We start from the raw sequence: 23,259 nt of genomic DNA on the forward strand, positions 1-23,259 counted from the left end.
GCTGTTACAGACAAAAGAGAAATCCAGAGGAAATACTCTGCTCTGGAAGAACAGCTACTCCAGCTTTTGCTAGGGGAGAATTCCCTTCCAGGTCAGCACAAACATTCAGATTTTAAGCACAGTAAGGCATAGCCTGGCCAGGAGAAGGCAGGGCTGCCCAGAAGAGTAATCAGTACTGCAAAGAAAACTTTCATATTCCCAAATGCTTGCGGGTGGATTTTGTAACAAGATTTCTTAAAACCTTGCTCTGTGACCGAGTAAATTGTCCAGTGGCCTTGTCTAATTTGCAGCAACCTTACTGGAACGGCCAATATGGCCAAGGAGCAGTATTACAGTCTGCTGGTGCCATTTCCTTATTTCCTTCTTCCATGTGAAGTTATTTTTGTGTTGGTTTTTTTTTTTTTAAGAACAACAAAAATATTCCCAGTCATTCTTCCCTTTTGCTCAAATTCTTCTCCACCCACTCCTCTGCTATCTGTAACTGAAAAAAAAACCCAGACTAATGTGGAGGTAAAGATGATAGAAAGAGACCATAGGAAGAGTAAAAGTAAAAGGAAATGGGAAAGGAAAGAAAAGAAAATTAGAGGAGGTGCCAGTCTCTCTGAGTCTCAACCAACATGCATTTTTAGCTTTTACTGCTGTTCAGTCTCTCAGAATAAGGCCAGAAGGATCCGACACTTCTGCTATCCAAGCGTGTTCTGCCCAGTGGTTGTTTTGACAGTGGACTCAGAAGCAAAGCAGAGAACTGAGGGACATAGTTGCTTTGTCAGTATACTTCTAGAGAGCGAAAAGGGAAACAAAGAAAAAGACATTTAGGATGGGTGTCGTCCATTTTTATATCCTGGTCTTCTCTTTAGTCACATGGCTTTAAACTAGAAATTCTAGTCTTGGGGATTTTGGTTACTGTCAGAAATGCAGTCCTGGGCTATGTGCTCTTTTTATCTGACTGTTTTCTCTCACAGTACCTAGAGCAATTCCTCAGACAGCTGAGGAAGTGCTCCAAGCACTCTGAGCAAATGAGATGTTACCTTACTCAAAAACAAAAAAAAAGATGTTTAGAAAAATGAGAAAGAAATAAAAGCCCACTGACTTACCTGGTGTTCACACCTGCTGACATGGTGTGGTTTGCTGTTGTGGTCCCTTTATGGCCTTGGTCACATCGACTCATCTGTGGGGCTGTCATAGGCCTGGCAAAGGGAAGGTGAAGAGCACACTAAAGACTAAATCTAACAAGTGCACTGAAATTCTGCTTCTGAGCTGGTGAAATTCGGCACTAATTTACCATGTCTAAAACTCGACCATTACTCAAGCTAAGCTGCGTATCGTGACCTCCTGTGCATTCCCTCTCCCCACACTGATAAACAAATGGAGGCTCAGACCTTTGAACCATGTGGGTTACCTGGTGAGAACTTCTACACTGTACAAGAGGGCCTGCAAAGAGGTGGCAAGGGCAGCCATAGCAGCAATCTCCTCACGAGCTGCTGTCACAGTCTCCACTTGAGAGGTTTGTCGTTTCAGTTTCTGCAGGTAACAGGGAACCAGCGCTTCCAAGACCATCAGCATCTGGAGGCTGGAAAAATAACCAATACTTGGTCTGTTTTATTTTGTCAATCCTGAAACTCACAGCAGGCAGAGGCTTAAGTTTCTATCTGAAGACACCTGGATCTCTCACTGGCTTTGTGATTTCATTACTTCTCACTAGATAAGCAGTCCTGGGCCAAAGCAACTCTTGGATCAGAGACTTCAGGGGGAAATTAGCTGATGCATGAAACAATAATAATAAAACCAACCTGAACTTCTGGGTATCTTCTGAATATGTCATCCATTTGTAGATATTAATTTTCCCTCCCAAAGACTCCTTTCTTCCCTGGTTCCCTCTTGGAAACTAAACTTTTTGCTTTATCAGTTTACCTCAACTCTGTCTGTCTTTCTGCCCTTTCCAGCTGCCTCTTTTCCCTCTCTATTGCTTCTTGCCAGCAGAAACCTGCAGGACACAGTGCGATCCCCACTTGGAAATACAGCTTGCATGTTGCTGCTCATCCAGTTTAGTGCTGCAGATGGTGGCTGGCAGGATTTGGAGCTGGTGCCCTAGGAAAGGTATCAACAGGCAGAGGTTTGGCCTCACAGAGGAGCCCTGTGCTTGCAATGCATTTCTATATCCTCTGCCTCCATTTGTCAGCCTTGCTTTTGCATGCTATATGCAGCTTTTATGCCTTTTCTGAGTCTGCACAAACCAAGAAAACAGATTAGCACCTTCTGAATGATTCAGGAGCATAGGCCACCACTGTCACACACAGTTTGATGGCTTCACTGATCGAAAAGGTCAAGTCTTCATTCCCATAGCAGAAGTCTGAGGGAGTAAAGCAATATGAGAAAACTATTACACAAACATACTGAATACTGAATGTGAAAGGAGCTAGCACACTGCTTCCTTTTCCTCTCTCTTCAGTTCCTTGCTTCTCATGTTAACAATCCCCAATAGGCTCTTGATTTTTGACAAAAATCTGTCTATATAAAGGAAACATATGCTGTACTCCCATTTGCACCCTGCTGTCCAAGAACTCAGTAGGTGAGAAACAGTTCTTAATAGGTCGAATCATTGCTGAGCATAAGGCCTATAGCTGCTAATGGAGTCCCATTTCAAACATCACCCATCACAAGCAAAATCTCACACATGACAAGGACACATGTCAACTTAATCACAATTTTTATGCTCCCTCTGCTTTTTCCTAGATGTTTCCACCGCATTAAAAATGATGCTGATGCACCACTGATGGCAGAAGATAGTTTTACTTCTAAAAAATCAAGCCCCTTCTATACTAGTAGCCACATGGGTGCCAGCACAAAAGTGAGTCTGGTTTGCTAGTGATTTGAGAAAAAGTTTTCAAAAGCATTTAAGTCCCATACTACAAATATTATTTTGGGGATCATTAGTGCAAGGCACCAAGAAACTGAAGTATCCAAAGAGTAATACTTGTAATACAACTATAGTCCCATTTTCAGAAGTGACTTTGGTATACAGGAGCCCAAGTCAAAGTTAAGGTCCTAAAGCATGTAAATCACTTTGAATAATGGAACTTGGAAGTCAGATGTTTTAGGTAATTCTGATCTTCATATGGAAAATACCAGGCACATAACATACCATCTACAGTCCCATCATCAACACACACTTGAGAATTTTCAGAGATGCCTTTGAGTAACCCTCCACAGAACCCCCCCAAATTTTATATAAATGTTTACTACAATCCACAGAGAGGAAGAAGTACCTTCCCTTTCTGTAACATTTTATAACTTGTGATATAATTGTGCAGCATCATAAAATCCCAGTATATAACAAAGCTTTAACTCTAAGGCTAGACAGGCTTCATGTTCATCAAAATAAGTATTAGTTAAAGATGTGCAAATTTGGAAAATAAGCTGAAGATCCTTATTAAAATCAGCAAAAATTACTTCCCTGCAAATCACAAAGCAGCCAAATTCTTAAATGCTGCATTGCATGGATAACTATCAAGAGACACAGTGTCCTGGATATATCATATAGCCATATATATTCTGCTTTGTGATAAATCAGCCTCCCCCAGGACTCGGCACTGTTGAATGTCCAAATGGCATTCATCATTTACTAGTCATAGTCTGCCCACGGGGGAGGATGCTTTTGTCTCCTGCCCACATGGAGCAGAGGAGAGGATGACACTGATCTTGTCAGCATGATACACTTTATTAGGGATCTTTATTCTCCACCCACACATGATAAAATTCAAAATGCCAGGGGCTAGTCTCAGACTAGCAGGCTCAGTGCAGAAAAAGTAGCTTTGGAAAAAAATAAATTAATAATTCCCCTCCTGCAGAAAATATTAAAAGGATGGTGGTGATAAAGCCAACCTTAAAAGCCTCATGAGGCAGAAGAAACAGATCTGACTGCATTCGGGAAGAAGAAAAGGGTCCTGAACAAATCATGCTGCATCAAATGCATGTTGAATCAATAAAAAACAAACCAGAATTGCTGACTAAAGGGTGCTTTTCTGTTACCTAATGACTTGAGAGGCTTTTCTGCTTTCACCAGCTCTAGGATGTCCAAAATGTCTGGAGTATCTCCCTCTAAAGACTGCAGCAGGTCAAACAGGCACTGAGCTGATACTCCTTTGCTGGTTCCATTGTTTGTAGTATCCTGTTTCAACAACAGACATTTGTGGTTGATTTTCTGAGGGCCTGTGTTCAGCCTAGGAATCTTTATCTGGAGGCGTGGGCAACGTTTGTTTTGGTTTTTTTTTTGACAAAGGGCCCACATGTATGTAGTTCAAGAACTTACTGCTATCGAACAATAAGCCTTGCCTGGCTCAACAGATTGATGCATGATCTGAAAACTGCACACAGCTTTACTTCCCAGAAAGAGCAGATCTTTGCTGCCCTGTGAGGGAGAAAGATGTGTGTGCTTACAGTGTATATGCAGTTAGATTTGGCAGTCCCACTTCAAATCAAAATTCCATTAACTTGCTTTAACTCACTAAATGTTAAAAAGTAATTAGTGAGTATTTCAAAATATGGATAATCCAGTCTTATAGTTCACATGTACTAAAACTTGGCATTAAGCTTTTAGTTCCTATTGCTGGATTCTAGGACAGGACTTGCATTTAAAGAGTTGTCCTTTTATAACCTATTTATATACAGAAATTTAAAGTGAGACCACATTTACTAGCCTGGATACCAGTGGCCCGTTATCTCAGCATCCTGCTCAATCAGCTGATGAACAGAAGCATGCAGAAATAAGTTGAAGAAATGCTTCTGTGCAACATCAAGTGCAGTAAGCACATGTTCAGCAAGAACTGTGCTGCTGCTGCTCCAGCTGTTTTTTCTTCATGATCTCTAATGGGGCGGTGGCTGTGTACACAGGCTTCCCCACGCTGAGACTAGTGAAGCGCTTTTACTCACAGGGAATTCCAGGAGAGGGGCCACACTTGCAAACAGCTGCAGAATAAAGGGCTTGCGATGCAGAACGTAGAATTGGCGGCACGCAAACTCAATTGCTTGGCGTAACTGTGGGTTGCTTTCATAGTCAGCATATACCTGAGCAAATGAAAAAGGTCATGGAAGTACTACTCCAGTGGAAGGGCTCTTCATCTCCTGACCCCAGACTGAATCAACTACAGCCTTGTCATTCCTGGTATGTTTGCCTAACATGTTTTTAAAGATGGAGACTTGACTGCCCTACCAGGCAATGTATTTCAGGGACAAACCATCCTTAGAAAAAAGGTTTTGTCGTGCTTGAACCTTTTTTGTCACAGCTTTAGTCCATTATTTTTTTGTTCTATGTATCAGAGGTAGATTCCTTCCCTCTCCTTCCTAGAAGCACTTTACTTTTTTGAAGTCAGTTAGCGCTTTCTTCCTCAATCTTCACCTCTTTCAGTTAATCAAATCCCAGCTCTTTCAGTCCTTTCTCACATGACATGTTTTCTAGACATACATTCCTGCTCCAGTCTGCAGTCTCTTCAGTTAACTGATGCTTTTTGTGGAGTGCCCACAGCTGGACAGAGCCAGCACTTCAAGTCAGAGTGCCACTTATTGGAGCAGCAGTTATTCCATGTTTCTTTCAGAAGATACAAATCTGTGTAATCACCCCAGAATAGCATTTGAGATATTTTCTTTTTTATCCTTCAACAGAAGGGCACTGTTGATTCATGTTTGGCTTCAGATCTGTAACAACTCCAATATTCTGTCCTGCAGAAATGCTACTGAATCAGCTACTTTCCCTTCCATATTTATGTGGCTGACTATTCATAAGTAAGGACCTATGCTTATCTAACCTGATCAACATAATCCGGGTTTTTTTTCTCCTTTTTTCAGACTGCATCTCCAGTTTGTCAAGATAATTTGAACTCCTAGCCTATCCTCCCACACACGGACAGTTTCACCCACTTTTAATATATTTTAAGGTTTTTAGAGTGGCATTTCCTTCAGGGCTGGCCAGTAAACCATACAGCCAATGTGTTGCCAAAGATGGTTCTCAGTTATGTAAACAGTAAAAATTGCTAGTAACAACTTCACTGTGCTTCCTTCTTTTGTCTGTTTCAATTGCCTGTCTGCACTTCTCTCCTGGTAGGAGTCTGTGGGAGGTTTGGGGTGGGGGTAGGCAGGATTTTTTTGCTATTTGCTGGCAACAGGTAATGCTGAGATTTTATGTTAGTGCAAAATTCATATTACAGCACAGGGCTCTTGCAGGTTTCTAAAAAATTATTAGTGTGTGAGACCTCTGCAGAGATGTATTCACTTTCAGTAGCCTAGTAGGCTAAAGAAATTAGTATACATTTAATACAACCAGAAGCCTCTAGCATGCTTATGAGGACAGCCAATCACCACGGCCTGTTACACTTGCAATACCTCATTTACTTGAGAAAAAGGAAATAATTAACTGTATACACATTTACCAAGGAAAGCGGAAAAACCTGCAAAAAAAAGAGCCTGTGGGGGTACGTGCATGTATGCATCAGGAATTAAGGTATTAATGGCTGATTGAAGCACAGAAGTGGTAAAAGAATTTGTTTGTGATGACCACAAAAAAATCCAGCTGATCTTGGATGCCTGGAACAGAGAGATGTGAAGGTCTGCAAAAACAAACAAGCTCAGCAACACTTGAGCTTTCTTTTGGAATTGCTTTTTTGCCTCCCAAGAGTGGTATTTTATTAATTCAGTGGTTGACAATAATTGGTAAGGGAGGGGGCATAGGAAAGAATTACAAAACTAATTTCTCTCAATATGAAAAGTTAAAATGAAGGGAAAGTCCTTCACAGGGTTGAATGGTTACTGCCAAGTATTGCAAATGAAGTTATTATTTGACTTCAAAATGTCTTGCTTCTAATGAATAAACCCATACACTGCAGACCTGCATTCAATACACACTTACCTAACCATGTAAGGCATGATATTAGAGTTTCTAAAGAGTTTGTTTAGACAGCTAAATTCATCACTGGTCCTAATTATTGTGCTCTGTTAACTATATTAAAATGAACATACACAGGGATGTCACGGTCATTGTTTCTTTTACAGAAACAATACTTTTTTCTGTATTTGCATTATAATACTAAATCTCTATTTAGATACTGTCTTCGAGCCCTTCAGAAATAATCTTTATGTAAAAGAACTATATTGTGTTTTTTTTTTATTTTCAGTAGCTGATTTTTCTCAAATGTCAACAGGAAAAAAGGCACACGTACACCTCAAAGTGAAGAGAAATCCACCTCTACAACTTCCAATATTTGTCACCACTCACATATGAAAAGACAGCATACAGTTTTTCATAAAGAGTGTTTTCATAAATAGTGTTATTTTCTGTTGCTATTTAAATTGCAGATAATACAATCATCATACTTAAAGAAGTGAATATAATTTAGTTTCAATCAGCAAGTAGCAAATCCAGATATTTCAACTATTCAGCCTTCCCTGGAGGAAAAAACACTGAGGGAGACTCAAGGTCCCAAAATTTTCCAGAAATTTCACAGTTCTGTGTGGAAGTACATAGTGAGAGAAACAGACATTCATTTACTTAACATAAAGAAGAAAAGAAAATGTAGACATTTATTCTAGAAGAAAAGGGAATATAGTCTCAGGAATGCTGATTTGGGTCATCCCACTCTGATCTGTTGTCTTCTTGGGGCCCCCAAAATCTGTGATCTCACCAGGACCCAGCAGTTTAAAGTTTCTCCATTAACAGTCAGTTCTATAACAAAGTGCCCACTCAGAAGTCTTCCCTCGTATATTTCATGGAAATGACTCACCTGCAACATGCTGGGGAGGACCCACTGGTACCCACTGAGGGAGAAGAGGTGGTTAAAGTGCACAGCTGTGTTGATGACTGTGGCAGCGTACTGCCTCAACAAGGCACTGTCCTCAGGGTGCAGGATAAGGGCACCGTTGAAGACGTTCAAAAACAGCATGATCTCATCCCCCCAGGGGAACTCGCTGGGCATCCCGAGGAACATCTCCTCCAGCAGCTTAATCCACAAGCTTTTCTGAAGAGTGTCCAGACCAAAGAGCTCTTTCCCAGCTGTGGGGGAGAAGAGGCACCAACAGTCAACTCTGTTCACCACAGCCAGCCTCACAACATTCCCAGAGGCCAAAGGCCTCTCCAGAGAACCATCGCACAACACTGATCATCATTCTGCCTTTTTAAAATTATTTCACCCATCCTATACTTCTGAAGTGCCCACAGGGCTTGAGCAAACCTTGCTTGAAAGCAACGCACATGAAGACGAAGAATGATGAATATCACATATTATTAAATCTGCTCCCCACTGGCTGGAAATTCTCCTCTTAGAAAGTGAAAGCGTGCACAGGCATCATCTGCCTCACACAACCTGAATGGCTGTTTGGACTTACGCTGAGTTTTTATCCTTCAGGTGTCCGGCACTTTACAGGACACTGACGCAGAGTTACAATAATACTTCTGAAAGCGAGTGTCTTTAGGGCCTGTTACAGAACTTGCCAATGCTTACCATCCTGCAACAGTGGCCTGTTTAATCCCCAAGTCAGGATGGAAACCCTACGTGACTTTCAGAGCGAAGTTTCTAAGAGGGCTGTTTCTATATCCTTGATGCAGAATTTGCCCAATCTTCATTGGAAGTCCATTGTTTCCTCAAAGTGGATGGCAAAGGACTCTGAGCAATCCTTTTTAGGTGCAGTTATGCTACTAGACACAGTATTCCAGCTCCATTCTCATGCATAATTTTAATACATAATTATAACTTATTTGGGTTCAAAGAAAGTAGCTTTGTCTGGAGACCTCTAACAGCAAAGCCCTTTCTGCTTTTGTGCTTACAAACCAACAGCTATGTATCATTTTCCCTAGGAAGAGATTTATCAGCTTTCAGTAATGCTACAAGCTGGTGTGTTTCTAAGGCAAATGAAGCCTATGTGTTTCTACGGAAAATTAAGCACCTCACAGAAACCTTCCGGGCCCTGAACAACCACCAGAGAAAGCTGTTAAAAGACCATACCTTGGGGATCATTGAAGAGTGAGAACTCAGCATCAATGGCACTTCGGGGAAATGAAGGCAAACGGAGGAGGTCCTCCTGGAGCATAGATACATGGGACTGCTTGTGCGCAGTAGGAATTTTCTGTGTCAGTGATATAAGAAACAACACCCGCCCCACCTCTTCTAGCTTGCGGGTGAATACCTGTGAGAAAAAAAAGAGACAAGGATCAGAACCAGTCTGATCAAAAAGTTCCTTACAATGTATATGAACTTTTCTAGGATAGCTTCCATGGCTTTCTCTGATGGGAGGGACGCTGCACTCATGGCCCAGAGGATCCTGTTGAAATTCACAGGGCTAGTGCTGCACCCTTTTGCTAGAATTTGTGTGACCACTGTTCTTCAGTCCAGCTCCACAAAGATGGATCGTGTTTGTAAAAGAGGTTTTAACAACACTTTCTATTTCAGTCTTGTGGAGGACCCTGAGTGGGTGTCAAACACTTCGCAACTGTGCCATGCGGTATTTTGTAGATTAATGTAAGCTTTGCCAGCGTGAGTCCGAAGGTGGTCAGAGGCAACCCAATTCCAAACTGAAAGCCATACAGTTGCAGTTGCTCTCTGCAACATCTTAGCCTATAGTCAACATGAAGATGGAATTGTTATCTACCTTCTGGATTGAGGTTGGCTCATGTCTGGCAATAGAAAGTGTATGTATCCTTGCAAAAGAAAAGTAGTCAATAAAACATAGCAGACCAGATTCTCAGTTACTACAAATGAGCAAAGTCCTGCTGACTTCAGACTATTGCTTCTGGTTTACGGCAACTGGGAAACTGAGTTCCATTCTACCAGCCTCCTTTGAACTTCTGACTGGTAGGACTAGTCAGGCTAGCTATTTTATTTTGATGCTAAAAGTACCCATAAGGTGGAATGATGCTCAGTAGCAGAAGCAACTGTCTTTGGAAGCAGTTTTGGGATAGCTCTTAGCTACTGGGATGAAGCCAAAACTTGAAGCGTGTGGCTTAACACGTGACAAAGCTCAGCTTCCCACATCCTGCAGTTGCTGTGTCCTTGCTCTGAAGCGCACTCAGCTTAGAATTGGGTGCTCAATCAAGCAACAGTAAAGAAAGTACTTTTCCATGGATTGCTGCTCTGTGGGTAGACTCTACAGTGCTGTTTTCTTTGCTGAAGCTGGGTGTTGTCCAGCAACTTCTTGCATGACTACAGTGAGGCTGGTAGATGCTTGATGTACATTTTGCCTTAGAATTATTTTGGCCTCTAACTACTCTAGATACAAAATGTGGAATGCAAAATAATGCCCTGACAAAACCGGACAGGCCATTTTAATCTTCTTGGGTCACGTAGGGTATATCAGACTCATTTATTTGATATGTGGGAAAAATCTCCTAGAACCAGAGTGAGAATAATTTCTGTCAGAGAAGCAACCAAAATGATCCCAAGTAATTTCAGATTTTTATAGACTTTCTACTGACACATGCAGCATATGATACTTCTCCCTATTCTGTAAACATATGAGACAGCATTAACTATATTGTCCATTATTTTAGCTTCTAGTACCACTTAAGCAGTTTTATAGCTGCTTTTCATAACCATTCCTGGTGATCTTTTCCTGCCCCTACATTCACATTGCTAGGGACACAACTACAGTAGCTGGGTTTTGGCTAGAATAATACAACAGTTAATACCAAACTCATACTGTTTAACCACCTTCCACACCCTTTTACTTCCTGTTTATTATCATCTTCTGCAGATACAGCTAGAGTAACTTTTCCCTAAACACTCAGCTCTGTGGGAGAACATTGCTTTTGTGGAAAACAGAGAATGTGGCTTCTACAGGTAGACTGAGCTCAATACCATTGTCTTACTGCCTAAAGAAATACTTGTAAGGGTTCGCAGCATATAAAAGGCACTGACCTGCCACTTTAGTTAGGGTTTAGTTCCTAAGGGAGAGCTCCTGGGAGCTGCAGAACATTAGCAGGATTGGACAGATTATCAGGTCATGAGGCTGGAAAATAGGGAGGATAGTGCTCTTCTGAGGGCAGATACTCCCCTGACAAAACAATTGCTACTGCTGTGCCTCTGGGAGTAGCTATGGTAAAAGACTAGCATCTGAGAGCAGGACAAGGAAGAGAGGCAGGTAACATTCTCTACATTGAGAGGACAGAGAGGAAGGTAGAACAGATAATTCCTCCTCCACAGCCACAGGTCACGTTAATGAAAGGAATAAGCAACTTTTGAAGTTGAGGCAGCTGAAGCTCTTCTGGCCAAGTGTAGGAGAATGCAAAATGATCCACCTAAGAGAAGCTGGCTGGAGAGAGAGGGTGGGAATTCACATTGCATTCTTTGACTCTTCTTAAAATACTATACAACTGTCCAATGGCACCAGGGTAGATTTCATGCTAATTGCTACTTCTCCAGCAAAGCTCTCTATCTGCATGGAGCATGAGTGAAGGCCTTTAAAGGAAAAAGGGAAAAGGAAAAGAAAGGTTTATTTACAGGGTTTGTTTCTGGACAGAAGTGTTTGGTGACAGTAAGATACCTGCTTCTGAATGAGCTCTTGACCCTTTTCTGGATGCATCTGCACCAGGTTGAGCTGTGGAGAAACTGACCTCCGGAAAGGATAAATGTCACGGACATAGGTCTGCCAGGAAAGGAAACAAGTGTATTTTAAACAAATGCAATCATAACAGCATCACTCAACAAAACTGAATAAAAGGCCCTTTAGCCCTTTCTGAAGCTTTTGGGTAGGGGCTTTCAGACAGTGCCAGGGATCATGGAAGAGCATAAACAGAAGAGAAATTTGTTCTTTTCTAAGAAAGCTAGACATTAATGACTTAAGAGCAAGGGACTCCACTTCTGCTTCTTCCCTCTACTGTCAAACTCCAGTCTTTCACTACACACAACTAAACACCCAAGATGTGGTGCCCGCAAGACAGAATTCTGTCTATTTATAGGCTGCTTGTTCTTCTTTAGATAACCCTGATGTTTAAAAAGGGACAAGATGGAAAGAACAAAGTCACCTGGACCTGATCTTTGCCTTACCTTGTTGTAATGAATAAGATTCCATCGCTTATCCATTAAAAAGTAATGAGACGACTGTGTTTCAGGTATGTTAAAAAACTCCAAACACTCCTGAAAAGGAAGAAAGAAGAACATCCTGTTCATTAGCTGTCTTGTACAAAGACCACAGCATCCAAAAGAAGAATATCTATCTAATAATGTATAAAGGCACAAACCTGCATGCCTCAGTCAGGCTGGTGCACTGTTCTGGCATTAATTCTTCATTTGTTTTTTCAATCATAAAGTATATTAATAAGTTTGTGATAGTCAAGGCATGCTGATATCACAGTCCAGAAGACTGATGTTACTTATTTCGATGTCTTCATGTCTAACATATTTGTCTGGCTATGAGAGCCACGTGGGTATTGCAGCTTCCATTTCCATACTATGTATTTATCAAGCTTTAGTGATAGGTGATGTACAGAGACACTGAAGTTATGATCCTTCAAAGCACTAAGATGTGAGATTCCCATTAAAATTTAACATAGCTGGACAAACTGAAGGCTTTTACAAATCTGTCTCCTATGTGGCTTATTTAGGGCCACCTGGGAAATCTTTGGCAGAAGGGTGAACTGACCTCACATCTCCTAGATCCCAAGATATCATCGTGGCTACTGACCCATCATTTCCACTCTGATCTTGATCATTCTGTTTAGTTTTTATTATTGATAAAACCAAACATTTAAATGATTTATGTATTTATCTAAAGTATAGTATACAGCAAATACCCAACAAGCTGCAGTGTCTTCAAATGTAGTTGCACTTGTGTGGTTTTGGCTGTCTGTGAGGTCAGGGCATTTCTATTATCCTTTCATATGGGATCCTGCTTCTTGCAACCAAGCTGTCCTCACAGGGAGACAGAAATGCTTGGCAGCAAAACTTTCCTCCCTGACACTGAAACAGGATAATCAGGCAGAATGTATTGCTGGCATACAGGTACGGCAGGTAAATGCACTATTAAGTAGTTATTCCAGTTCAAAAACTCACTCCTACCTTCAGAAGAGCCTCAAACTGTGTGTCCTCATGGACTGGTAACTGAGTTGGGATGTCACATTCATTCTGTCCATGCACAACAAGGGTTTTTGTGCCTAAAGGAAGAAAAGCAGTTGCATTCTCCCTGGCTCCTTTAATTAACTCAATTTCAAAAGACTACCCATAGAGGAAAAGTGATAATTAAAATTCATTCCTGGGCAGACAGACAATGAAATCCATTATATAGTGTCAGCACAGTCTCGCACTTCCATAGTTAATGAGAAAACGATCAGTTCCTAAAGGATGAGCTGGCTTTAGCAGCAACTGTCACTCTGAGGAAAAAACAAACCTAAAAGGTCAAATCTGTTTTTCAGCAAGATAACTCTTGCCTGACTTGTGGTGTCCTAGGCTGACAGCATGCTCTTCTTGGGCTCTCTCAAAACTTAAATGAGAGGTTACATCAAATCAAATTGAGTCTGAATGGTACAGTATTACAATGATCATCCTGCCAGCCCTTCACAGCCCAACTAGCACAAAGCTCTGGGTTGAAAAGACTGTTCTAATTCACTTTCTGTTTGCTTCTTTTAGAGCTCTTCAAGTGGCTTTCTGAATCTCACTGAATTAGAAGTGGAATTTGCTGAATGAATCCTCAACTCAAGGAAAACTGACTTAGAATACGCAGCCATTTGTAGCAGGTCTTTTTCTGATCCAGTTCTGACGGATCTCCTTTTTGGTAGTGTGGATCATGAAATTGGAAGTGAAGGAGATTTAAAGACTCATATCTTATACCTGGCATTGAGGCAGTCACCAGCAGTTTCACTTCACATTGTTCCTTCTTCATAGTCTGCTTGAGATCCTTGAAGAAGAGTCCTTCTACATAACCCACCACTTCCCAAAGGAAGGTAAGCGTGGCAGAAATGGCATCCATGCCCCACTCACATGGAGTGCGTACAAAATACATGATCAGTCCTACCTGCAGGCAATATGTAAGAGGAATACCAAGTTATACACACTCTTTTAATGTGCAGAGCATTGCATAAACACAGAACAAGAATACTCCTCTTCTACCTTTCTTCACTCAGAGGGATAAACTCATTAAACTTACATCCTGAAAGTTTATACGTACTACAAAACAATCTGCCTGTATTATTCTTCCTTTTTCTAGAGAGGATGAGGGTTGAGGGCAAAAAGTACTGTTGCAGTCCAGCCTTAAAAGCTATTGTAGATGAGGAAAAGGGAGAACCTCTGCAGTAAGAGACTTCCTATGCCTTCTGCTCAGGTGTGCTGCCACGTAGACAACTCACAAGCAACAGAGGGATCCTGGAGTAGCATACATCTTGTCTGTTCCATCTCCTAACTACAGCAAATGCATTTTCCACAATCTTGAAAGAGGCTCCTAGATTTGCTCCAATAGGAATGTCCAAGAGCAAAGCACTTTCTGAATCAAAATTAAGTAAAATAATAAAAGGTTTCTGGCACTGGGATCCTTCTATTTGTCTATAACTTATTGTCCCTGGTTCAATTCAGAAATCCATGACAGGTTGCTTAGGGGTTTAATAAAAAGTTAAAGGTTCCTCTTCCTCTCCCTAGAAAGACTGAAAGGCTGGTGTAAGCCTGGTGACTTGCACCCACAGCTGGAAGCAGATATGAGCTATGTAGGAAAAGTTAAGACTGTTTATTTCCTTGCAGATTGTGACATTAAATTTTTAGGACACATGCAGACAGAGGTGAGATTTTGGGCTACCCAGTGGACCCACAAGCTGCTTACCAAGTAGTTAAAGAGGATATGAGATGTCTGGGCAGGGAAGTCTCCAATGTTCAACAAAAGCTTCCTTAACATATACATCAGCTCATCCTAGAAGAAGAGCAAATGTTTTTTCTTTCCATCACAAAACGGAGAATGGATTGCTCCCTTTTGTCCTCTCTGGCTTTGTTTCTTCCCCTTTTTCCATATTCCCTTGTTCAGCTCTGTCTCTCAGTGCATGAAGTAGAACTATATGGTTGTGACTCCTCCCACGTTTCCCAAAATAAGGGCCAGGGCACAGCACCCAGGTCCATGTCTTTCTTTTTTATCTCAGAGAGGCCAATACCTCCTATTGCAATTTGTACTGGCTATAGCATCCTGATTCTGCAATCCTCTCCCTGTGATAATCGCTGTGTTGCTTATAACAATGAATGACTACCTAGATGATCTGTGAAATCTAGTTCAGTTCAACTCAATAGCTGTGGCTGCTGGGCAGGAGGTGCAGGCAGAGTCTAACTTTTCTTCCTTTAGACGTTGCCTGCTTTAAATGAAGATTAATATATTTCTTATGGTGGGAAGGGGGCGTAGAGGGGAAGGAATCTCACTGTCAGCTAAGGACAGACTGTATCATAAATTTCTTCTATGGCCCTCATCCTCTTAACCCACAGCAGATTTGAACTACTGTTATGGGCATGAATATGCGTAGGACAACCCATGCCAATTATACATCTGCTGAAAGCTTCTAAGGAAATACACCTGTTCTCTGTGTTCTGTACTTGTGGTTGTAGTAAGCCTATAAAGAGACAGTAAAGCAGCAGACTATAACAGCTCAGAGGCATCTGAGGCTGGAAAGTGTATAGTTTCCTTCTGAAAGATACTTAACAAACAGAAGCGACCCTCTGAACTTAAATAGAAGCTTTGGGGACTATGGCTGAGAAGTCTCAGGAATAGTGATGCCACTGAGGCCTGATTACTCAAGGAACCATAAAGCAGCTTTTCCTGGCCTTCTTCAAGGTTTAATATTCATTTTGTAGTGAGTCTTAGGTGGTGGCTTGGAAGATGAGGGCAATGATATTATTGATATCATACACCAAGTGTGCAGTTGAGAAAGTGGTATGGAGAGTCTTACTGCCTTTCATCCAGTCAGAACTGGTGACCATTTCTTCCATAAAGCTTACCATGGCACTAGAAAGCAGTCTAATAAGCCAGGGAGAGACAAGGCCACCCCCATCTTTCAGAGAAAGTTGAATAGAGTGACATGGGTGGAGGCAATATTGCCTATGTTATATAAAAAGGGTTGTGCTTCGCTAAGCAGCTGTTCAAAGCTTGGCTTAGAGCAAGTCAGATTCTGGTGGTGTTAAATCAGCTTTGTCCCATTTACATTAGTGGACAAAGACTGAAGCCAACTGATGATATGGCCTAAAAGACTTTGAGCTACATTATAATAGCAGATGTTCTTCTCCAGTGATGCCCACAGAGTGATTCTGCTTGCAGCTGTGCTCCCCTGCTCCAAGCAATACATGCACCCACTGGGGAGAGGAAGAGTTTACCTGTCGGTTGCTGATTGTGAGCTTCTCGAGGAAATGGCGCAGAACTGTAGAGGGGTCTTCAATTAAGCAGTTCCACAGGACCTGCTGAGCAACAGCACTTACTGTAAAAGAGAAAGAAAACAAGGTCAGAACCATCTCCCTTGGAAAAGCCTTGAACTGGTACACTTGGACACAAATGTTCCTCACCTTCTACCACAATTGTCATGTTTTGTACTGAAACATACAGGAGACTCTTTGATGCACTAGGATTCCTGATCACCAGTGCAGTCATCTCAAGCAATAACAACAGGTCTAATATTTGAACCTTCTCTAACTACTGGTGATGTGACAGGAAGCACTTCACTGTAGTCAGAGGAATAATAAAGAAATAGCTATTTGGATTCACAACTCCAGATGGACAAATTGGCAATTAAAAAACATGAATTCATGTACTTTTTTGTTCATGCATAGAAGTTCAATTTCATGGTGATTCATTGAGTGATTTTATCTGGTATTGGTGAACAGTATTAGATAGTCATTAGGGAAGTGTGTTGATGATTAACTCCCCAAAGTGTAATTAACTGCAATCCTGTGAAGATTAACAACAGTTTTCAGTACTCAGTTCCTGATCACAAAATGATACATACGTTATTTAGGTGGCTGACTGCATCCACCCAAAACTGAATACAAAATGTAACAGAAAGTTAAATGTGCAACCAGCTGACATGATGATTGATGAGAAAGGAAGGAGAACAGTCAACCATCTATAAACATGTTAGAGAAACAAATACAGAAGAATGCATTATTACTTTACAAATACATCACAGACCATAACCAAAATGTTCAAGCTGTGTATAGGTGGCTTTCTGTCATAGGATCAAAGAAATGTTGGTGGGAATACCTGGAGGTGTCTAGTCCACGCCCGCTTGGAGAAGGACTGTCATCTACACCAGATTATGTTAACCATGGCTTTTAACCTAGCCAAGGCTTGATTACCGCTGTGGATGGAGAATCAACAGAAACTGCACTATGCTCCTGCCTTTTCAGCTTCTCAATATCCTTCTGGAAGTGGTGGCTTTTTTAGGGCCCCAAAAGAGCAAAAAACCCTCAAAACCAAGCACAAATCATGGAGAAAAACAGGAAAACCCCACAAAGTCATATTTCTGTTGTGAATCTACTTTCAAATACTTTGTGGGGATTTAATAGATTATTCATTAACTTTTTAACAAACATATATACTCATAACAAAATGTAACACATAATACTTCTAGGAAACATGAACTGTGAGCAAATACAAGGTTGTATTACGCCTCTTTCCCACTTTAGTTATGGCACCTAACAAATGTAAGCTATTGTTCAAAGTGCTGGCAGGTTCTGCCACCCTTGAGCAAGAATCTCCTGAAGTTTATCTAGGTCAGTACCAGCTACTCCATCCTCCCGGACTTCTCCATCTTCCATCAAATGGACAATGGGGAGCACTGCTGCACAGATGCATGCTGGAAACACAGCCTGAGGTGGCTGTGGCACGTGATGGTTTGGAGTATGCTCTGTAGTGTGTTCTTCATCTGGAGCAGTAAGAAGAGTAGAAGGTGAGTGTTAGTGAATAAGATGTGGTATTATCAAAGCAGATTAGCTAAACATTTATGTTAGGTGCTGTACAAACAGAACAAAATGCTAGGCTGTGCAATCACTGTGCAAGCATGGCAGGTTTACTGCTGTTTCCAAGAAGAAACTGAGCCTCCAGCAAACTTCTTGATCAAGAATTTTCATTGTAAATATATATTTTTTCAATTTACATTTATTTTCTTGTAAGGAATCCATTTTCTTTTTTATGAAATCCCATTTCATTAGCATTTTTCAGCTGGAGTGCTCACCGTGGCACTACTCTCTAAATGAAACATGAGAGGTAAAGGAAGACATTGTGACAGCAGGGGTGAATAAAATAATGCAGGACAGTAATTTATAATAAAGTGGCTCAAGCTTTGGAATACATTCAGCAAAAGGAAATGCCACCAGCTTTATGGGACAACAGGAAAGGCTTCCAGTGAATGAAATCCTAGGAAAGGATACTCCAAAGTGAAGTCAACCCACCTTCTGCACTAACTGCTGACCGCACTGACCAGACAGAGCCACGGCGGAAAGAATAGTTCCTATGAGAGGTACTGGAGGTGCAGGAAGGACTCACAGAGAGACGGCGGGAGGCCAGGTTGGCAACTTCTTCTACTGACAGAGAGAATGGGAAATGTCAATCCAGATCCAACTGACAGACTTTAGGGAACTTTCTGAAGGACAGCACTTATAACTAAATTGGAATACTGAAAATTCAAGTCAGATAACACTCAAAAGGCACAATTTAAAATCTATAAAGATCAGTCAGATAAGTAATTTGCTCATGCTTTGGGAAACAGCAGAGCATTGTTCCAGAAGAGTGTTCAGTGCTTTGCTGAGTCACACTGTAACTGAGTTGGCTCTACACTTCTTTTCATCTACATCCTGTTGACCATCGTGGTTGCTGGTGCTTAGTTTTTGCTCAGAATTGGGATTTCTGCTCACAGATTTACCAATGTATGTTGAGATCTGAACATCACTGTACTCATCTAATGGCATATACCTTGGAATGCCTTTAATGAAATATTTGTGCTCTGTTAGCCTGAACCAATGAAAATCCTTACCAAAGGCTAAGCTTTTCATGACTCATGTCCTGTAACTTTGGCTGTCTGAAAGTTTGGTACTGAGGTTGAGCTGGTCATGTAGGCTCTCCCTAGTCACCTTAAAGGTAGAAAACTCCAGGGGCAATTCAGCCTATCCCAAGCTATACGTCTTAAGACAGATACTGCCAAAGTATAAATCCTCCCATCTTTTAATTATTAAAGGGTTAAAGTTAGGAAAGACAAATTTCATTCCTAGTATCGCATATTCTCACTGTGTTAAATCCTCCAAGATGCTGGGAACTTTGAGATGTTAAATCTGGCAAGTTCAACTGAAGTTGGGGCGAGAGGAGTAAGGGGCTTCAGGTCACACAGTGAGCACTCAATATGTCCAAGGTTTTGTGTTTTTCTTGCACTAATTTTTAGTAACACTTTTTCTCAATGACTTGGACTCTTCAACAAATGGATGTGGTTGTGACTTCCGTAACACTAACAATCAATGTTCCTGGATGTTACACCCCTAAACAGTGCTCTGTGTTGGTGGCAGGTGCTCTCAGGTTCCTGGAATGCAGTTCCTGGCACTGGAGCACACCTTCTTCTTCCTGCTCTGAGCTTGGTGTACAGGTTGGCTCGTAGCAGGCCTCCTGAGTGATGGGGATGGCAGTGATGAGACTGGCTTCCCGGCCCAGGCGTTTCTTCTCTTCCTCCTGCTGCAGGTTCTTCAGGATGTGCTCTGCTCGCTGATGGGAACGCGACACAGCTCTGGCTGAAAATGACTTCTGTGAGGAAGAAAAGAGAACGCAGCCTGAGGCTGTTAGTTAAGATGCACACAACCTGCGTCTTCTGCCAGACCTCAGTGACATTCAGCAACTTGGTTTCTAAATACAAATCAGACTAGAGCTAGCTGAACAGAGATTCAGGAGACTCCTCTTGGAGCTGTGTCTACAATAAGCCTTGGTGCAGACTTCTCCCAGGAGACACCACATGGACCAGTGCACAGAAAATGGTCTGTCAGGCAGTTCTAGTGAACTGATCTTCTCTTGAAGAGAGAACAGCTATGTGCTCCTAAGATCTGAGTTACTGTCTCTCACAGGGATGTGATATGCAGTACAATACCTTAGTGAACAAACAGAAGAGCCTTATGCCCATGTAGAAAATTCTGTGTGCCCTATGTGGACTGTGTACTGGATTTTTCCCAGCTGAGGAAGACAAGAAAACTTAAGAGCTTAGTCCACATTTTTTGGCTTAACTTCCTCCATGTTGCTACACAGAATAAACAGTGCTTACTCTCATGATGTCTGCTTACCGACTGATCTTCATTTATAGGATCTTGCACACTCCCGCTGCACTGAGGGACCCAGGGGGGGTCAAACATTGGCACAGATGGCATCCCCAGGACAGGAGAAGGTAGAGTGAAGTTTATACTTGGAGGAGGGATCTAAACAAGAACATGAAAGACCTTTTGTTACAGCAGACTACTATTAATGTCAGTACTGCTAATTAAAATGAGCACAAGTACCGAAGACATAATTACCTCTGCAAATTTTTCCCAACTCCATATCTCACTACACTGTAACACCATGTATGACACACATTTCATTCTTTGTCTGATATTTCTGCTGACCTGTGTTCCGATTACACTCTTCAAATTTTATACAGGAGTTCTACACATCACCTGCCCCACTAGTGTGACTTAACCATTCTTTTCTATCCCACAAGGCAAGCTGTAAATGGCAACGTTGTGTTTCATGTGTCCCATCTACCTTAAAGATCTGCTGTGCTCCCTCTTCCATCCTTGGCCAGACTTGATACCTAAATCTCCAGAGCGTGTGAAATTTGAGAATGGCATTCAGTCTTTGCACTGTCTCTGGGTGATGAAATTCAGACATCAGCATGTCAGAAACAGCCTCTGGCACTTTCACAGCACACAGCAGGAACATGGCAGCTGCAGAGAGAAAACATCTGATCATCTCTTTTCCTTAATAATGTGTTTATTTGGCAGAGAAAAACTGCAGCTGTACAAACCCCCACCCAAAAGAAACCTAATCTTGGCTCCAGAAATTAGATCAGCAGTCTACCAGACTTAATGAAAATTGTACTGCTTCACGAAACCAAGCATGTGTGATTCTACCTTTTGAAGCTACACAGTGTTATGTGTGAAGCTTATAAAAGCTTCTGGAAAACCTGCTTTTAAGATAAAATACAGCTTTGTTCTCACTAAAAATCTCTGTCATGACTGCTTTAAAATAAGCATCTCTAAGTAACAGGACAAATCGAGTTTGGCTTTCAAAGATTACACTGCCAAATGATTTCCAGGATGATCAATAAAGGCTGGTTTAACAGAAGCTCTGCCTTCCCCTCAGAGCAGCAGGCAGTGCCCCAGTAGAGGTCTCACCTGTGTATTTTCATGGACAAAACAAAAAAGAAAGGTTCTTATTTAAATGGGCACCGTGCAATGATCACAATCTGCCTCCAAGAGGAAAATGGAGTTGCTATGAATTGCAAGACAAAGGACCAGATCACAATGGAAAACAGCACAATAGAAGCTGAGCTGGCCCATGGTTGTTTCAACAGAGATATTTGAATATAAACAGATGTAGTCAAACTCCAGACTGATGGAGGACAATTAATTCAGATGGGTGTCTGGGGGGCACTGAGCAGGAAACAAAAGCAGAGGGAACAGTGCTGCTGTGGGAGTTCAATGGGTGTCAGAGAGTCCATGGCTTCTTTGACCAGTAGCTCACCACAGATCACTGGGAGACAATTTCTCCAGATCTGGTGACTGTTCCTTCACAGTAGAAAGAGGACATTTGCCATCGTGTTTGCCTCAACACTTATTCAGAAGGTGCCAGCCATGAGAGCTGTGCTGATGGGAGGCAGCCTGAACATTGCAGAAAAACAAGGCTGCTCTTTGACTGCCTAGGTCCTGCCTTGCACTGTGAAGGCTCCCGTTCCTGCTCCAAAGTCCTGCTCTTTGTACTCTTTGGTCTTTTCAATGTAACTATGACAAGTCTTCGTAGGACTGATTTAAAAGTGTGAGGTCATACTGAGGTAACCAAAAAAAGAAATACAGCCTTGGAAGAGGTCAGTAGGTGGTGCTGATGTACACTAACACAGAAGTTCTTTACATCCAGCTTGTAGATATCAACATCGTAAGTTTTCAGGTTTTGACCTTGAGAAATGTAGTTTATGCTTGGGCTGAAATCTCTCCCTACTAAAAAAGCTACTAAAGCCCCTCAAATGGATTTTAATCCTCCCTTCAGGAAGGGGACAAGGAGGAAGATGTATCTCAGAGGCTGCTTTGGAGGAACAGCCAGCTGGCACTCCTCAGGAAAAGCAGCAACACTTTCCTCCCTCCCCTGTGAGCCATGGTAAGTTTTTCGTGAGAAAAAGAGTATCCAAAATTATTCCCCCAGAAAGGGACTTGAAGGGAAGAAAGGAGTGCAGCTTCACTCAGCTTGTTTCTCTTCTTTATTTTGCTCCTTTCTCTTCCTGTCTGCACATTTGGCCTGGGAAAGGCAAAGGGGAAGGGGAGATCACAGAGAAGACCTGTGGGCTGAAGAAGCGCACTGTGCACTGGTGAAGCAGATGGAAAGTGAGAGAAGCATGAAGAACATGAGACGTGGAGTCAAACAATGGACTTCAGGGCAGAATTCATTGCCAGCTGTGGAAAATGGACAAGTAAGCTAGACTGAAGCGTGATGAAAACAGGGAGCGATGTCTGAGAAGCACTTCAAAACTCTCGCTTTTGATAAAAATGCCTGTAATTTAATCTTCAGTGTAAGAACACCTGTGATGGCTCCCTTAGGTGTACAAATCTCAGCAAGATAGCAATCTTTAAGCCATTTCCTTGGGTGCTGGGGGAGGAGAAAGGTAGAATTTGAAAGTTGTGGGAGACTGGCTTACAAACAAATTTGATTGCTTTAATTTATGCTTTATTTAAGCAATCTGTGTATTGTGTGTGAGGGTTGTTCACAGTTTCTAGGGTTGTGGCTCATGATTTCTGAACATCTGGCATTAGCACACACTAGCTATGAGTGTTTGGACAGGACAATAAGACTAGAAAGGACCTCCGGAGTCACATCATCTAAATCCTTTTCACAAACTCTTAAACTTAAGTACATCTGCTCTCTTTTCTGGTGGTTAGAAGTCTTCTGTTTTCCAGATGAAAGAGGTCATAAATAGTTCATACTCATGTTTATGCTACCATGGCTTAAATAATTCTTCCTTCTTGCCTGGTCTGCTGTATTTACGGAGAGCAACAGTATCCCCTCTCAGTCTTCATCTGAATCCATTAAATAAAAATCCTTACCATATAGGCTCTT

General features: G+C 41.7%; 1 protein-coding gene across 18 annotated transcripts in view; it reads right to left on the minus strand.

Annotated features, from left to right (window-relative positions):
- Nucleotides 1-23,259, minus strand: part of UNC80 (unc-80 homolog, NALCN channel complex subunit) — a 135,981-nt gene that overhangs the window by 34,008 nt on the left and 78,714 nt on the right. For 16 of the 18 annotated variants that reach the window (XM_049805750.1, XM_049805786.1, XM_049805698.1 and 13 more), the window contains 18 exons: nucleotides 20,698-20,879; nucleotides 20,241-20,372; nucleotides 19,527-19,713; nucleotides 18,378-18,509; nucleotides 17,708-17,851; nucleotides 16,308-16,408; nucleotides 14,782-14,868; nucleotides 13,803-13,986; nucleotides 13,035-13,129; nucleotides 12,024-12,113; nucleotides 11,521-11,622; nucleotides 8,988-9,168; nucleotides 7,770-8,038; nucleotides 4,930-5,064; nucleotides 4,030-4,168; nucleotides 2,254-2,350; nucleotides 1,400-1,570; nucleotides 1,095-1,187 (listed from right to left, as the gene is read on the minus strand). In XM_049805750.1, coding sequence (XP_049661707.1) covers nucleotides 1,095-1,187; nucleotides 1,400-1,570; nucleotides 2,254-2,350; nucleotides 4,030-4,168; nucleotides 4,930-5,064; nucleotides 7,770-8,038; nucleotides 8,988-9,168; nucleotides 11,521-11,622; nucleotides 12,024-12,113; nucleotides 13,035-13,129; nucleotides 13,803-13,986; nucleotides 14,782-14,868; nucleotides 16,308-16,408; nucleotides 17,708-17,851; nucleotides 18,378-18,509; nucleotides 19,527-19,713; nucleotides 20,241-20,372; nucleotides 20,698-20,879 — 2,521 coding nt within the window. The remainder of the gene's footprint in view (nucleotides 1-1,094; nucleotides 1,188-1,399; nucleotides 1,571-2,253; nucleotides 2,351-4,029; nucleotides 4,169-4,929; nucleotides 5,065-7,769; nucleotides 8,039-8,987; nucleotides 9,169-11,520; nucleotides 11,623-12,023; nucleotides 12,114-13,034; nucleotides 13,130-13,802; nucleotides 13,987-14,781; nucleotides 14,869-16,307; nucleotides 16,409-17,707; nucleotides 17,852-18,377; nucleotides 18,510-19,526; nucleotides 19,714-20,240; nucleotides 20,373-20,697; nucleotides 20,880-23,259) is intronic. The other 2 variants (XM_049805743.1, XM_049805679.1) reach the window with 1 other exon arrangement.

This window comes from Accipiter gentilis, chromosome 1, assembly GCF_929443795.1.
Source record: "Accipiter gentilis chromosome 1, bAccGen1.1, whole genome shotgun sequence".
Lineage (NCBI taxonomy): Eukaryota > Metazoa > Chordata > Aves > Accipitriformes > Accipitridae > Astur > Astur gentilis.